At 40.4% G+C, this 17,578-nt stretch overlaps 1 protein-coding gene across 5 annotated transcripts in view; it reads left to right on the forward strand.

The window, feature by feature from the left end:
* ASMTL (acetylserotonin O-methyltransferase like) overlaps window positions 1-17,578 on the forward strand; it is a 29,415-nt gene extending 11,837 nt beyond the window's left edge. For 3 of the 5 annotated variants that reach the window (XM_087757576.1, XM_087757574.1, XM_087757578.1), the window contains 7 exons: window positions 1,704-2,130; window positions 5,068-5,230; window positions 6,454-6,638; window positions 8,633-8,762; window positions 9,886-10,029; window positions 10,604-10,726; window positions 12,396-13,601. In XM_087757576.1, the coding sequence (XP_087613702.1) occupies window positions 1,704-2,130; window positions 5,068-5,230; window positions 6,454-6,638; window positions 8,633-8,762; window positions 9,886-10,029; window positions 10,604-10,726; window positions 12,396-12,613 (1,390 nt within the window). In that variant the 3' untranslated portion in view covers window positions 12,614-13,601. The other 2 variants (XM_087757575.1, XM_087757577.1) reach the window with 2 other exon arrangements.

Raw genomic sequence — 17,578 nt, forward strand, 5'->3', positions numbered from 1 at the left:
TGCTGTGCATAGTGTTATAAATGAAGCCTTAAAGTTAGTGCTATGCTAATAAAACTTTCCAGTTACAAAAGCCAGTCATACTAGCCAGAGCTAGTTATGAGAACTCTTTAAATACTGATATATTCTCGGGTTTAGTGTGGAAGACACTTGTTGAAAAATCAATGAAACTGTTACTAACGACATAGCCTCATGCTTTTAGACTAGAAGCTGTAGTAAAGAATCCTACTCAGGATCCAGTGCCAGAATGTAAAGTTCTGTATAAAAATGAACAAGGTGTGGCCAGTTGTGTTAATGTCCTTGCTGGCAGTATGATACCACTACTTCTGATGGTCACGATGTTTTTTGCCTCCCTGTCAGCATATACCAGAATGACTTCATCCTACTGGACTGCTACATCATTTAAAAATTAAAACACTTTTTAGTCACTAGAATATTTCTAATTTAGATGGTGTAAGTCTTAATGTTATAAAAGAAGGAATAATTTAAGCAATAACAAAGCTATGCAGTGGTGCTTAAAATGCAAGATTAAATGAAAAGCCCCTTTCCCTAGTTTATAGCAATTGAAAAATCCCATTTGCTGTGATACTGATTCCTCTGTTTCCCTTAGGAGATGATCTGAAAGGGAATCCAGAAATAAGCTCTAAAAATGTAAAGAGCAAGTTCTGATCAAATCGTAAGATGAAAAATCTGCAATCTTCTTTGTGTAGTAACCTTCTTTCACAAGTAGTTTGTGTAATTCCATCCTATCTGAAGTTAATAGATCTGAGACTGACTGACCTTTGCTTTCAAAGCTTGCTATCTTAGGCTTTCAGATTCTGGTGTTATCATGTAGTAAGCATACTTCTAACTGCCTTGTTCCTTAAATGTGAATTGTTGGGTTTATTGCAGCTTATCTGCCTGTATGCATTTCCGTTCCACACAGTGGAATTTGCCTAATTACACCTAAAGACAAATTAGATTTCCAAGGTTACTTTCTGTGAAAATACATTCCTGTGCCAAATGAATAGTATTACCATGACATCTAAGTGCACAGTGTTGTGAACCGCAACTCTACTTGTATCTCAGAGGGTTGCACAAGAATTGGGTACGGCTGAATGGGATAGTAGTGGATTTTGTGTTTGAATAGGTTGCTCCTCCCCAGGAAAGTCCCATCTTCCTGATCCTCATTTTAGATATTCCTATGACTGAGATCCTCAAGGTGCGTACTGAAATCATTTGAGTTCTGAGTTGTCTTCTTCAGTGTGAGCTCCTTGTGGAGCTAACATATTCCTAAAGGCCCTTCAGCCTCTTGTGGAATAGAGCTAGTGTCAGTACGCAGCTGGGTCACCCGGTGGCAAAGTTGGTCTCAGTGATGCTTGCTGTTACCTTTTTGGTAGCCAGGACTTGGAGAATGCTGGGTAGCCTATGGCAACACAATCTAACTGCAGTCAGCTGATGCACCTCCTGCCTAGGTGACTGTGGCACTTGGACTGTCTGAAACAAAGACCTTTAGACTACTCAGCCTTGGTAGAAATACTGATCCATATATTTGTCTTCTGATTTATAAATTGAAGTGTTGAGCCTAACTAGTAGATTTAATCCACCTTTAACTTGAGTACACTAGTTTTTATTCCAGACTGTGCCGTACCAGTGGATTATTTGTGTTCTGTGCTGCCATTACTTTTAAACTTAGATATATGTCATTTTTGCTTTCTCTCCTGCAGGGACAAGGCTGGTGGATATGGAATCCAGGCCCTCGGAGGAATGTTAGTTGAGTATATCCACGGAGACTTCTTGAATGTGGTGGGATTTCCTCTGAATCACTTCTGCAAAAAGCTAGCAGAATTGTACTATCCACCCCCTAAACATAATGTACAACATAAAAAGTATGACTCTATCCCTTCTGTGGACACTTTTGAGAACCTAAGTGATGGAGAAAGTGAATCTTCAAATTTCACAGAGCAGAAAGGTGCTAGTAAGTTGGACAGCGGTGGGATGTGTTCCTCAGGAGCTATTTACAATTCTGAAAACAGTTCTAGTGTCAGAACCGGTTTTATGGTACCTTTGGAAAATCAGAATGGAGTGTCGGAAAGTGCAGCAAAACTTCCATCTAAAATTCTAGAGCTGATGGATGGTTTTAGAGCTTCAAAGGTAAGGGAAAAAATAAAACTACTCATTATATTGCTGATATGATTGTTTCATTGGACTTCAACATATAGCAGGCAATGTGAAATACTTGAGCTGGGGTAAGAATGTATTAATAATTAGTATAAAAGGACCACTGAAGTACCAGAGAATCTAAGATAGCTGAAACTTCTGGTGCAGCGCAAATGGGTTTTTTTGGTATTTGCTTTTATCCGTTCTATGAAATTTCAGTTACCCATTTGATAAAAATTTTTGTCTCTTGAGTTGAGAGGAAAAACGGGGGCTTTTGGTTTGTTTTTTGTTTTATATATTTTTTTAAGTGATCACAAGAGCACAATCAAGCAGGAAGTTACCTGTATATACTCTGCAAAGAAAGCATTTAATATGATTAACTTACCTGACTTAAAACTGTGACAAGAATTGTGTATATTATATTTCCTTTCTAACTTTTAATGCTTAGCATTAGGATTCTGTGGAAGATCTTAATTTTTTTTTATTCCCTGTTAAAGAGATTATTTTTTTTATACCCTGTTTCATGTTCCCTGGTGTGTTTAGGTGATAATCTCCATGCAGTATATGATGGAGACATACACATACGGCTTACAAAGAGAAGGTCACATGCTCTGTGTAGCAACCTAGTGTGATGGGAGATGAGTAACTGGACTTTTTAAGTGCTGCCAAGTTTTCTACTCACAGCTCCAGTGTAGTGAAGACAGTGGTGAAGGAGAAATGAACACCAATCATTCTAATAGATCACTGATCTCCATCAAGTCATTCATGTTTTAGGAAGAAGTGAAAAAACTGCTAAAGTGGCAGTGAAATGACAAACCTGGAACTAAAAATATAACAAATTTGAGAGGGGATGGAGGGAAACACGCAAGACAGTGGACAATGGTTTTGCTGAAACAGTGGAAAGTTCTACATGGATCTGAAGGAAAACCATAGTGTGGTCACTGTAGATCTGCGGGCATGCTGCTTGCAGGCATGCAAAACAGTATTGAGAGATTTGGAATAAAGCAGCCTTGAGATTGCTGCGTTTGTGAACTTCCTTGTGTATCTGTAGGGAGCGAGTTTTGATGTATATGAATGGGTGAGATGATGCTTAGCGTTTCTCAATTTAAGTAAAAAAATACGGAGAATCATCAGCATTTTCTTGCACATTACATACACTGTTTACAGGGACGCGATGCTGAATTTGGTTTTGTGCAGTGAAAGATGGTGGAGGCTGTAAATAGAAGTAGAAGCTTTCCTTTCCCACTAATCCAGTGTAAAGTCATAGTATGGAGTGCTGAGTTTCATGTTGAACTAGTGGGAATTTTTTTTTTCCTCATGGCTTGCATCTTTGTAAAATTAATTACCAGTTGCAATGAACACTTCCTGTGATCTGACAAAACTCATCTCTCCACTTGTAGAATAGGGGTAAGAGCACAAAAGCATTTAGTTTCACAAAAGCTCTCAAGTTCTATTTCATTTTGATCCTTGAGTGTTGTTTGAAGGACTTCATAAAGCAGAGTGACATCTCCTGCAGGTGAAGATGTTGCTGCCTGTTTTACTCTGAACAGCTGCTGTTGCAGAACAGGAGGGGATCAGGGTTAAATCATAGTTTCTCAAACTTAATATGTTTTGAATTTGCATAGTCTGATCCGTACTCAGACATTTGGGCTTTTTTCTTCTTTGATTTCTGTGCCCCCCCCCCCCCCCCCCCCCCCCCCAAACTCAGAATTGCAGAGTGGTAGAAAGAGTGATTTGGGTCAGCCAAGTTTTTGACCCTACCTTCTCACCTTCTCTTTCCTGTTCTTACAGTTTCCAGGTGGTATCAGTCCAAAGATTTGGCAGGTCTTGGAAGCCAAATGGTTGTAGACTAGATGCAATTGGCTCAGTATCATGAGAGCCTGGATTATAATAAATCCCAGCTATACGTTCTTATTAAACTAACAGGGGAAACTGTAAAAAGAGGATGAAGATGATAAAATATATAGACATACAGTACCAGACCTTCTTCTCAAAGTTAATCTCTTTTTCTCCATTTGATTTTTATTAAACAGAATGTTGATCCATTTTTTTTTTCCTTGACTGCCTTTGATTTTTAAGTACATTATAGTTACCTGCAGTTGCAAAGAAATGGATTCTGTGATTGCTTTCTGTGCTTCCACTCTTGTGCTCTACATAAGTTCCTTGGTTTTAGGTGTTTTAACTGTTTCAGAATACTGAAACTGCAGAATTGCAAATTAATTTCAAATGGAGAGGTGTATATTACCACATATCATTAACTTTCCCATCTGGTTTGGTTAGCATACCTCTACGAGTTCAGTTAAGTTTTTCAGCTTAGACAGCTGCATTGCCCATGGGTTTTCCTTCACCATCAGGCACTAGCTGTTCTCTCTTCCTCATTCCATATGTACATGTCCTATTAAGGTGTGCATGTAGTACAGTTGTGCTCTGAAGTTTTATTCTTTTTTTTTCTCCTTAATTTTTATTAAACAAAGACCAATATTATAGCAACTGAGGCTGTTACACTGCCTTAGTGGAGTTTTCCAGTTCCTTACATTTTGGGTAAATCAAATTTAATTTGATCTTTTGGCATTGGTTCAGATGCTTGAGAATGTTTGACCTTATGGGACAAGCTTATAGATAGGGATACGCTAAATATCTGAATAAAGAGCTGGTCTTCATATGAAATCTGTAGGCTGCATTCCAGAATATTTTAAGTTCCCTTCTCACCCAAACACCTCTGTTAAAAATTCTGTTACTTGACTAAGATAGTGAAACTCTCTGAGAGGGAAAGAAAGGTATAGCAATTTTTAGTAGCTTTGTTAAACTGTTTTGCCCTTCTTAAAGAACAGTAGTTGTGTAGAATAATTCTAGGCAAAAGGTATAGTTCTTCTGCTTCTTGATTGTAGTCTTTTAAATGCGGCATGCTAACAGTTTTTTTCCTACATGTAGGCTCTGTTTGTAGCCTCTAAGCTGAAGATGTTTGATCATCTGAAAGATAAAGGTCCACTGAAGGCTGTGGATATTGCAAATGAGGTTGGAACCTCTGTGTGTGGAACAGAAAGACTCCTTGATGCATGTGCTGCTCTTGGATTACTGGAGAAAACACCACAAGGTGACTTAATTTCTCCTCCCCCCAACTCCATATAGTACTGAAAGACATAGAGGACTGGAAGAGATGCTTTGAAGGTGACAGGGTCTGACTCGATATTGTGGGTAACTTGGATTTGGGGGAAAGAGGAATGGACTGTTGCTTCTTTGCTTTCATTATTAGTAGCTGGAATTGTGTCATCTGGGGGCAGGCTTTATCTAATGAACACATTCAGGTCACCTTTGAGGAATCCTTAGATTGCTTTTGTTGTCTGGGCATAGTACTGACCAAATTTCTAAGAAAAAGTTGCATGGGCAGTTCCAGGGAGCAGCATAATAGCTCAGATGTATCATCTGCACTTGGGTCACATCAACCCCATGCAACGCTACAGGCTTGGGGAGGAGTGGCTGGAGAGCTGCCTGTCAGAAAAGGACCTGGGGGTGTTGTTCAACAGCTGGCTGAAAATGAGCCAGCAGTGTGCCCAGGTGGCCAAGAAGGCCAATGGCATCCTGGCTTGTATGAGGAATAGTGTGGCCAGCAGGACCAGGGAAGTGATCGTCCCCCTGTACTCGGCACTGGTGAGGCCGCACCTCGAGTACTGTGTTCAGTTTTGGGCCCCTCACTACAAGAAGGACATTGAGGTGCTGGAGCGTGTCCACTCCAACGGTGCTTGAAGGTGTATGTAGGTGAGGGAGTCAGTAATAGGATTAACTTTTTAAGTCTGCACTATCTACTTACAAGTTTCCATATGCATCATTTACATAGTAGGACTTGAAATGGTCAAGAGCCAAGAAAAGGAAATAAAGGAGGCTTTCAACTCTGTTAGAGGACAAGACCAAGGAGAAAGCCCTAAAGGCAAAACATGCTGGAGAAAACTTGAATTAAGGGAAGGAGAAGCCATAGTCTAAAGAAAAATGCAGTCAAGAATGAGGAACTTCTGATACTTTCCCTTGAATATCAGGTGTAGTAACTGAGGTACTCTGGTTTTAAAAAAAACAACAACAAAAAAAATTGGTGCCTATTTGTATCCTCCAGTATCTAAATGCTTTTTATAAACAAAATACCTGCTCCTTTAAGAAGACCTTTAGAATTGTCTCACAGAAATCTTTGCACAAACAGTAATATGATCCTAAGATCAGGATTTGCTGACTATTTAGCAGCTACGCCGGAAAACATGCCTTCAGATTTTAAATGATAGTTGTAAAGTACTGAAACAAAACTGGTTACAATTGTTTTCTTCCCATAAGGTTACAGTAATACAGATTCAGCAAATACCTACCTGACCTCAGATGGTCAATACTCACTTCATGGCTATATTATCCACTCTAATGACCACCTTTGGCCTCTCTTCACAAACTTGGAGTCTGCTGTCAAAGAAGGCAGCAGGCAGAACCATCGAGCCTTTGGAAAGAAAGCAGAGGATTTATTTAAGGTAATGTAAACTCTTACTAGTATGAAAACTACCTGTGAGGAGCCCAGAACCGATCTAGGGGCAAATGGAGACTGAGCTGTCCAAGAAACTTGGTCAGTCTCAGAAATGGTAGAAACACAATGCAAGTCACTAGTTCCAGACTTCTGTTCCCTTCAATTTTAGTCTCTAAAGTGCTGGAGCAATCACAGAATGTACTGGGAAATTCGAGTGCTGACAAAAATTTTCTGTCTAAAGTGTTGTCCGTCCATCCATCTAACACGCTCTCAGAACAACCTCTGGCCCTGTTTAATTTACATTTATGTGGCCTTTTTATAACACCAGGTAGTACCTTATCACACATGCCCTCCTTCCATATTGGATGCCAGTCACTTGGTACTGATGTGCATCCAGTTCAATCAGTGCTGACAGTGTAATCAAAGCTGCTTTGTGTTGATGCATTGGAGAAGGGATCCAGTCTCTTATGAAGGTTTGTGGTTTTGTATATGTTTCAAGCTGGTATATATTGCTGATAAGAATTGTAATCCTTTCTTCCATCTGTTTCCATCTCTGTAGCATTCCTTTTCCAATGCTAGCTCAGGTAGATGTTTTCAGACTGGAGAATCACTTAGAGTTATAACTAGCCTAACTTGTCAAGTGGTGAAGCAGGTTGCAGAGTATAAATATTTGTGCCTGTTAAGGAGAGGGCTAGTCGAGTGAGCAGGAGAGTATGTCAGGACTTGATCTCTGACAGCAGTGCTGGCTTGAAGTGTACTTCAGACTACATCCTGAGGTTCTTAATTTATACTTAACTTCTAGATGCTGGTGAAGTCAGCCTCCTAAAGGAGATGTCTACGTCCCTCATATACGGTTGATGGAAGGAAATAAGGGCTTTTGGAGACTTAAGAAGGTCCTGTTAGCCTAATGTTAGTACCCAGATTACTGGTGGACAGAACCTCCTTTAGTAATCCTTCAAAGGCTCTTTTAAAGGGAGTTTAGATACTTTGCTTTAGCATAGATACTGCAGTAAATGCTTAAATTTATGTGCAAGTTAAGTGTTTTCACGTAGGTGAACTGGATCTAATCCTCGGTTAAACATCTGGATTACTAATTTGAGTTTGCTTGGGTGATGTTTGTGGCAGAAGTCACTACCAGTTCAGGCCTAGGCTCCCTATGTGTACAGGGTAGTATGTCCAAGCAGAATGTACGGGCTGTCTATGGCTCTATGCGTACCACAGCCTGGAGACACTTCCACTTCATGGTAGCTGTAAAGCCAGACATAAGTGATCAAGTCTGTATGAAAGTGAGACATAAAGGGATTCATGCTTATGTATCATTTCAAAGGTAAAGGCATGAGGTTCTGGTACTGAATGCTTGCATCTCACCTAATGAAAAAACCCTGTGTGAGCTTTAATGTTTCTGGTTTAAGTTACGGTCCAAGCATCTTGTTATTTTCCCATCACGGGAAAATAAATGTCAGAATTAAGTGAAAGCAATTTGTGAGTATATCAAGAAGAAGGAGGAACACTTCAGGAGACTGAAAGAAAAAAAACTCAGTCTGTCCTTTCAAACAGTTTAAAGTCTGGAGACATCTTGCTGTGGAGCAAATGTGTTAGTAAATGTATATCAAAGGCACAGTATTTCTTTGAAAAGTACTTTTCAGATTACCCCTTCTTCCTGCTATGCTGTCCCAGCTTCAGTGGGCAGAAGTGTTGAATTTAACAGCCCTTGGAAGATCACCAAGATCAGGTTCAAGCCAGCCAAGTATATGTCCTTTGAGACGCACTGCAAAAGGTGTCTGTGTAATCAGAATTTTGGAGAGGATGCAAAAATCTGCTTATCAATACAGTGAAACAGCAAAGGACTTGGATGAGCAACTAGTCAATGGCACTTTTAACTAATCTTTTAATTTTAGAATTCTAATGTTAATGGTGTGCACCTACTGCCTTGGTTGTGCATAGTTTTAGTTAAATAATGAAAATAAACTTCAATTACTGTGCCTTTTTTTCCCTTTTTAGGACTATTATCACAGCCAGGAGGTGAAGCAACGTTTTATGGCTGCCATGCACAGCGTTGCCCACCTGACAGCAAGAGACGTGGCTACAGCATTTGATCTTTCACCGTTTAAATCTGCTTGTGATTTAGGAGGTATTGCCTGTAATTGAACTTGTATAAAAATTAAATGGAAAAGCTTGATTTCAGTTCTATATTTTATTACTTAAAACATATGTATATTTTTTACTAGAACTGCAGTAATAGTATCTATTGTTATTTTTCTGGTGTTGTAATGTCAGAATAAAAGGACTAAGTGTAGTTAACTGAAAGCAGAGTTACTTAAATGGTATTTGAGTAGTTTGAAATAAGTGAAAGTGTCACAATCAGTTACATACTGACACAGCCCAACACAGAAAATGAGATGGTTTGTGGCTCAGCTGATAGAATATTGGGCTGGGAGCTCCATTTTCAGCTGTGCTGTTGCTGTCCTTTGGCATGTCCAAGATTTTCAAAAGTAATGAAGGATTTATTTCTGAATCCTTCTATATTGGGGCATCAGACTTGAAACACTGCACTGCTAGAACAAAAAGGTTTGATTTTTTTTTTTAGAATGGGTTTGTTTTGTGTGTTGTTTTAATTATTATACAAGATGACCACCAAAATGTTGACAACCAATGATACACCTGAAGAAACTCTTCTTGTTAGTGTCCTCTTTTGCCCTGTGCTTGGAGTTGCGCAGAGGGAGCATTATTACATAGGGAAAGATCCACTGAAGGAAGAACACTTTACTTAGTGCCTGGGGAGATGGACAGCATGTCAGAGGAATTAACACAATGCTGGTGCAGCCTTTGCCACTTGTGCAGAGACTCCAAGACTTTACCATGCCTATCCTTCGCCACGCTGGAGAGTATTGTCAAACTTCATATATCAGTGCTTTGTAAATGGTAAATAGTTCTAGTGCTCTTCATCCACAAATTACAAGTCCTTGCCCTTTCATTAATGTTCTTCTACCCACAAAGAAACCCTAAGGTACTGGTATCAAAGGTCATATTAGCAATTCTATGACAGTAAGGAGTCATGCCTGCATTCCCCAAGCTTTAAAGCATTGCTCTATCCACCAGGAAGTGCTATTGCCCATGTTAATTGTGGAGCTGACTGTCTACCTCTAATTCTGATTTGATGTCTCTATTTTAATGTTATATATAGCCTTGTCTTTTAAAATGTCTGCAAATGCTTGGAGAAGAGACTTGATGTGACTTTTTTGAACTTCCAACAGGTTGCACTGGAGCTCTGGCTCATGAATTAGTACAAATATACCCAAATCTCAAGGTCACAGTATTTGACCTTCCAGAAGTCATTGCAAACGCCTCTTACTTTCGGCCTTCAGGACAACACACAGCTCCAGTGACATTTGTATCGGGTAAATGTAACACATGATCTTTTTTTCTTATTTCTGTTATCCTGGAGCACAGAACAGGCTCTTTTGCTGTAGAAAATGGTACGCTACCCCGCTCCAGCCCCAAACGTGTCTTAGTACGAGGCAATGTAGGCTCACCCATGCTAAATGGGGACATTGTATTTCTCAAGCCTGTGGCAATAAAAATAAACTGGCTGTGGTTGGAGAATGTGGATAAATAAGGAAGTACGAATTAGTCATTTTTGAGTACTACTGGGAGTAGAGGCTGCATGTCCTTGTCTCAGGCTTTTCTTTTCTAGGCAAGATCAACATGGTGGCTACAGAGGTCTTGGATGTCCCCTTCCTTACTTTATGCTTTCTTTCCATTTTTATGTTACAGAATTCTTACCTGTGATCTGCTTTCCTCTTTAACTATGCTTTCCTTATCTGCAAATCAGTGCATCCCTATACCTGTTCATTCTTGTTTCTTTCTTTACCTCTGCTGAAGCTCCTAGTTCCTCCGCAATATTTTCATTTCGTTTTGTAGGAATGTACTCTGTGGTTTCTGTAGGAATGTACTAACTCTGCTTTCCAACAGGTGACTTCTTCAAGGATAATCTTCCAGAAGCAGATCTTTACATCCTTTCACGTGTTCTTCATGACTGGCCTGATGAAAAGATACATGTGCTGTTAAGCAAGATATCAGCTGTTTGCAAACCAGGTAAGTTTTTTCACCTTGTGGGCTTAAAGGTGCGTGTTAATGCATAAACATGATGAGTCATCATAAGTTCATATTAAAAAAGCATATTTTTCTGTCCAATCATAGTAGCCTTTGCTTGAATGTCTATGTCTGCATTATGGTAATACCTACTAAGAAAAAAAGGAAACAAAGCTGCTAATAAAACTATATAAAATAAGCTCTTACTGTAGTTGCAGGCTTCACATACGACTACATCATCTCCCCTATCTCTGCCATGCCCAGTTGTTCTTACTAAGCCCTGTATCATCAAATAACGAAGCATGTGCTTATTTCTATACATACAAGTAGTCTTAACTAAAGTTCCTTTAGGTTAATCAAGAAGCAGCAGTTTGTTTTGCTATCTTTTTGCTATCTCAGTAGTGCCCAGAATATGGTAAACTGGAGTTCAGCACTACTTTATGTACAGATTTCATAAGAAATATGTAGCTGCTTCTGCTTTCTCCTACATTTGAATCATAGAATATCTCAAGTTGGAAGGGACCCATAAGGATCGTCAAGTCCAACACTCTGCTCCTCACAGGACTACCTAAAACTAAACCATAGGACTAAGAGCATCATCCAGATGCCCCTTGAACTCTGACAGGCTTGGTGCAGTGACCACTTCCCTGGGAAGCTTCTTCCAGTGTCCGTCCACTCTCTCAGTGAAGAACCTTTTCCTAATGATGTCCAACCTGAACTTCCCCTGACACAGCTTCATTCCATTTCCTTATGTGCTATCGCTGGTCACCAGAGAAAGGAGATCAGCACCTCCCCCTCCACTGTCTCCCTTAAGGAAGCTGTAGACAGTGATGAGGTCACCCCTCAGCCCTCTCTTCTCCAAGCTGAACGAACCAAGTGACCTCATAAGCCTTGCCCTCGAGACCTTTCACCATCTTGGTTGCCCTCCTCTGGACTCACTCTAGTAGTTTGATGTCCTTCTCATATTGAGGTGCCCAAAACTGCACACAGTACTTGAGGTGGGGCCTCACCAGTGCAGTGCAGAGTGGGACAGTCGCCTCCCTCAAGCAGCTAGCTATGCTGTTCTTGATGCACCCCGGGAGATGGTTGGCCCTTTTGGCTCCCAGGGCATACTGTTGACTCATATTTGGACAGTATTGAAGATCAAAGGAGAAGACAAAAAGCAGAAAAGCCTGACTGCTAAGATCAACTGATTCCTTAATCCAACAGGATTAACTGTAGCTATGAAGTTTGTTTCATAGGAGAGCGTTCAAAATTAGATTTAAGCCATAAAGCATAACCCTGTTTATAAATTATGAAAGAAAATTGTGGGTGACTGTCTTATTCTTATGCAAAGATCAGGGTATGACAGATGCTTACAGAAGTCGCTTGGTTCAAATGGAAACAAGACTGAGTTTAAGAGCATAGTCAGGAAGTGATCTGAATGTCACTGAAGTAGAGACAGTGCTCTAAACTCCCCCTTCCTTGTAACAATTAAACAGTTGCTTCCAGAAGGCAATTACTGAAAGTAAAGTTCTGTCACTGATTTGCGCTGAAGACCATTAAAACACTAGGCTGAGTGTCTATATACACCTCTGAGTGTCTATATACACCTTTGTCTCTGAACAAAAGACTAAAAACTTGAAGCTAGAAATACTTTACTGAACCACTTTTGGTTGTTTTGGAAATGCAGGAAGTGCCTTGCTAGTGGCAGAAATTGTGCTTGACGAACAGAAGATGCACCCTCCTAGAGCTGTACTACAGTCCCTCAGTATGACTGAAGGCAAGCAGAGAAGTGGCTCAGAATATAAACAGCTACTGGAGAAATATGGATTCACAAATGTACAAATTAAGATCACAGGAAACTTGTTAGATGCTGTTTTGTGCTTCAAGAAGAATCTGCCACCATAGCATGCCCAGAAGCAAACTGGGATGCTCAGTTTTTGCAACACTTGCACAATATACCCATCATCAGCCAGCACATATTGTCAGTTTAGGATCGTTTTGACCCTTTATCTGAAGCACAGTCGTTACAGGCCTTGAATAAAAGTTGGACTGCAGCTTCTGCAGGAGTGAGTTCTATGCATTTAAAAAGTGTCTGGTGCAGGCTGAAACTCCTATGTATTAAATACCTTCGTGTCCAGTTCTTCTGCCTAGTTTGCAGACCGTATTAAGCGTAGACTTGACATAGCTGTATAGCATGGCAAGTTAAAACTACAGGCTGTTATAAGCCACATTAATACCTTAGTTTTCTTGGACCTTAAAATTAAAGAGAATTCTCCCTCTGCAGTGTATTCAGTGGTTAATGCTCATTTTTATCAGAAATGAAAAAATAAAAATGAATACTGTACCATCTCTCTGAATTTGGGGATGCTAGTCCTCTTTTTCACTTTTCTGTGGGGCTTCACTCAAAAACATCTCAAGGATACTTTTTTTTAAGCACTTCTGCAGGCAAAAGTGAAAATAGGACAAACCTCAAACATGTTCCTACAGCAGCTATAATGTCATAGAGAAACTTCAGCAGCTTCTGACCTCCAGCCACAGCACATACCCACACAGGCTGCAGTTGAGAGCTGTTCCTATTGGTTCCTATCTGTTTCGGGTTTTTCTGCATGTGGTTAAATGGCCGTATATGCTTTCTGTCTCATTACTTGAGATGAGTTTTAGGATTTATGTATAAATTATCTTATGAAAATGAGAAATAGAAGTTTCTTCATGTTCCAGTCTTTAATTGGAGAAATACATACTGTATCCCATCTCTTCAAGTAATTTGTGACTAATGTCACCTCCCCATATGTTTATTTTTTTTCCTGCTACTTCATTGATATTTATTTTTTCTATTTAAAGTGTACTTTGTAGTGGAAGCCTTCCTGGAGATTAAAATTGCACTTTCAAACTAGCTTTCTTCTCTACTAGTTGTGAGTTTCTTGCCCATCACACTTCTACAGCAACAATCCCAATAAGCCAGTGTGAAAGAGGCCGTGCCTATGCTGAATCACCAGCCTCAGCAAATTAAGGAGTTGCTGAGCAAGGTCAAGAATTGCATTTGCCTGGTAGACTCTGTCTTATGTTACTTAATCAGAAGTTACTTTGCTCTTTGGGCACTGAGTAAAGCGAAAGTGCCACAGTGATGCAATTCATCATGAGAAACATGCTGACTACAGAGCATTTCAGCTGCACAAAATCAGGGAAATGTCAGACTTTTACCACATTGGGGTTTTTAATTATTAGCAGAAGGTTTTTATGAATGGGAATTTGACTGACCTCATCTGTACAGACATTCAAAGAGATAAGGCAAAATATTCAACAACTGAATAAATTTAAGATGTTTCTTTTCCATATTGACATGAAGCTTGCCGTTATGCTTAACAGGTTTGTATTTTGAGAGACTCATTCCAGCGAGCAGGTGTTTCTCATCTCATAGTTATTCATGAAGTTCATTACGCTATTCCTTAAGCTGCTATAAGCTGTTTGAGTCAGAAAATTTCAATCCTGAAGTTAGCACACCTGTAACTGTCATGGACTTTAAAACTGTGCCTCCAAGTGCTATGTATCTGGCTGTAAAATTTGAATAGAATGCGCATGGCTACCACACAACCTCAGCGTACTCTGTGATTAAAGCACAACGCTCTACACACTAAGCATTAGTCCCCTGGGCGTGGTGTCTGTGGTAATGGACCGCAGCTTTGCACTCTTAGGATAATTAAGCATTGGAGCAGGTTGCTCAGAGAGGTTGTGGAATCTCTGTCCTTGGCGGTTTCAGGATCTGAGAACAAAGCCCTGAACAACCTGAGCTGACTGTAGAGCTGCCCGGGTTCCAGCAGAAGGTTGGACTAAAGATCTCCTGTGGTCCATTTCAGCCTAAGCTGTTCTATAATCATTTGACATAGCCCAGTCACCTGAGAAATTATAAACTCCTTCTCTCATTAATGTCCAAATTGAGTTTTTCAGTTGCTCTGGAGAAAGCTGGTATCTTTTGCTGACTGGTAGAAGTGGTGGATTTAATGGTGTTACACTGAAAAGACTTCCTAAGCAATAGGCATAACTGAGGAAAATTTGGGCCTGTTCGCTAATCAAGACATGAAGAATGAGGGGACTTAAGTTTTAAAATCCAAATGAACTTCTGCCAATAAAGCCTGTAGGTTTTGTGTTACTGCTTGGGAAGTGGCATTCAGCTATGCCTTCTTGAGGATGCTGTCTTTTACCCACATTCTGCCTCAACAACAGTATAGAGGAAATGTGATGCACAGAAAACAGAAAAAAAATTTTGCGGTGGAGAATTGCGGGGGTTAACAGAATGATAGATGGATAATAGAAACAAGAACTTCAGCACTTGCTCGCTGAACGCTGAGGTAAGAATCCTTGAGGAAGATAGAAGGAGTAGTTTGCAAGAAAGAAGAGATACAACTTGGTTGGCTGTCCTAGCTCAATCATTTTTATATCAGTTTTTGACCTTGTTACAGCTATTAACAGTACTTGTGCCTGGAAAAGTAATGGGACAGAAGCGAATGACAGTACGTCACCTGAGCCACCCAGCACAAAAGCTTAGGAAGAGCTATTTGATGGCTAAGCCCCTTTGTGTGAGATCTGAGTTCAGTTTTGGATGTGTTAGCTGACTCCTGGAGAGTGGAAGTATTTAATGTGGGGTTTTGTGTTGTTTTTAAAAAAGGAGGGTTTTGGAGGCCTGGCACTTTACCGCCCCCCCCCCCCCCTCCCCCCATTCTTTTGGCTGGAAATTACGTCCTTGCTAAACAATGATAATCTGGATTAAATGACTTTCTAATTCAGAAAAGACTGTTATGACCATTAATTTTTAACTCCTATAAAACCATGGCCAAAATTTCTTCGTCAAAGTATGCTTCCTGAAAGGGCTGAAAGTTAGCTCTGTTTCAGTCCCTCTCATGAAGAAATTTCAAATTACACTAGTAAATCTTCATTAACTGTAGAGATATTTTTTTTTCTTTTTCCCTGTACTAACTTAATTTACTGTGTCTAATTTTTGAAGGTGTTCTTCCCACATTGGTTGTGCTTTCTGGGTATATTTTTGCAGATGACCCTGATGTTATCTGGATGTCCCAAATAACTTTCCATGGCAAATTATAATGACCGTTCTATTTGTGTCCTCCTTTCAGAGTGTACAAAATTTGGACACCATCTTCCAAAGCTGTAATATAATGGTGACTTAGAAATGATAGTCCTGCATTACTCTACCTAGCAACGTTTGCTGTGTAACCAGGAACAGCGATTCCCAGGTCTCTCTGTTGAAGGCAAAGGAGAATCACACGGGAAGGGGGGGGAGAGAACAGAAACTCACTGAATCATAACAAATGGGCTTCATCACCCTAACTTTAGATACCTAAGTATTAGGCATTCAAATCATCTGGTCACCTTGAGCTCTCCAATCAGTAGAAAAACAGGCATTTTGAGAGGATGATTTGTCTCCCCTGTCTGTGAGAGGGAATTTCCTGGGTTTCCTAAGAAGTGTGATTATACATTTCATAGTGGATAGAGCATATTTAAGAGGGTTAGCTGAAATACAGCTGTCTAATCTATGGATGACTGAATTAGGGCAGAAGAGTCCTACTGGACACATAATGTAGGTTCAGGCTCACGTCAGACATGCTTGAGGAAGAGGCTGTGTGTAAACAGGATCATTTAAGTTCTGCTCACATCCCTAAGTCAGTCCCACCACAGAGACCTCAGTTCCTACAGAAATAATGTGCAACATTGATGACTTCTCTGCTTTTTGCTACAGGAAGGACATCGAGGTGCTGGAGCGTGTCCAGAGGAGGGCAACGAAGTTGGTGAAGGGTCTAGAGCACAAGTCTTAGGAGGAGCAGCTGAGGGAGCTGGGGTTGTTTAGCCTGGAGGAGAGGCGGCTGAGGGGAGACCTTATTGCTCTCTACAACTACCTGAAAGGAGGTTGTAGCGAGGTGGGGGTCGGTCTCTTCTCCCTAGTAACGAGTGATAGGACAAGAGGAAACGGCCTGAAGCTGCGCCAGGGGAGGTTTAGGTTGGATATTAGGAAAAGCTTATTCACTGAAAGGGTAGTCAGACACTGGAACAGGCTGCCCAGGGAAGTGGTTGAGTCCCCCTCCCAGGAGGTGTTTAAGACGTGTAGATGTGGTGCTTAGGGACATGGTTTAGTGGTGGACTTGGCAGTGCTGGGTTAATGGTTGGACTTGATCTTAAAGGTCTTTTCCAACCTAAACAATTCTGTAACGCTCGCCATCCACCATTTGTCTGCTTGGCACAATTTCAGTATGCATGCGAAGCAGCAATATATCCCAAAGAGATGTAACTACTATTCCTGTCTTACTGTTTTCCACAACCTTCATGCCAAGTCTACAGAAGTCATCTCCTCTTCCCCTGAAAACAGAGCCATGACTTGACTTGGGAGTGTTTGATCCCTCCATGGTGTGGAAAGGAATTTCCTGGGTTTTGCGAGGAGTGGATTAGGCATTTAATAGCAGAGCAAATCCATAAATGATAAAAGCAAATCCATAAATGATAAATGAAATCACCTGTGTCTTGTAGTTTGCACTCTTATGTATGGTAGCAGAAATTCTTGTGCCTGATAACAGATTAGTACTGTTGCATGCATTTGTTTTTAAATTAGGCTGTGGGATTTTGCTGGCTGAAATGGTATTGGATGATGAGAAGAAGAACAGGAGCACAGCTCTGCTGCAGTCTTTGAACATGCTTGTGCAGACAGAGGGAAAGGAGAGAAGTGGCTCTGAATACCGAGGCTTACTGGAACAACATGGATTCACAAATGTTGAAATCAGGTTGACAGGAAATTTGTTAGATGTCATTCTCTGCATTAAGACCTAGAAAACAACGGATTTCCTAGTAAAAACTGGATGTCTGTAGTCA

This window comes from Nipponia nippon, unplaced genomic scaffold (assembly GCF_047370975.1).
Source record: "Nipponia nippon isolate SJK-2023a ecotype South Korea unplaced genomic scaffold, ASM4737097v1 scaffold_2, whole genome shotgun sequence".
Classification (NCBI taxonomy): Eukaryota; Metazoa; Chordata; class Aves; order Pelecaniformes; family Threskiornithidae; genus Nipponia; species Nipponia nippon.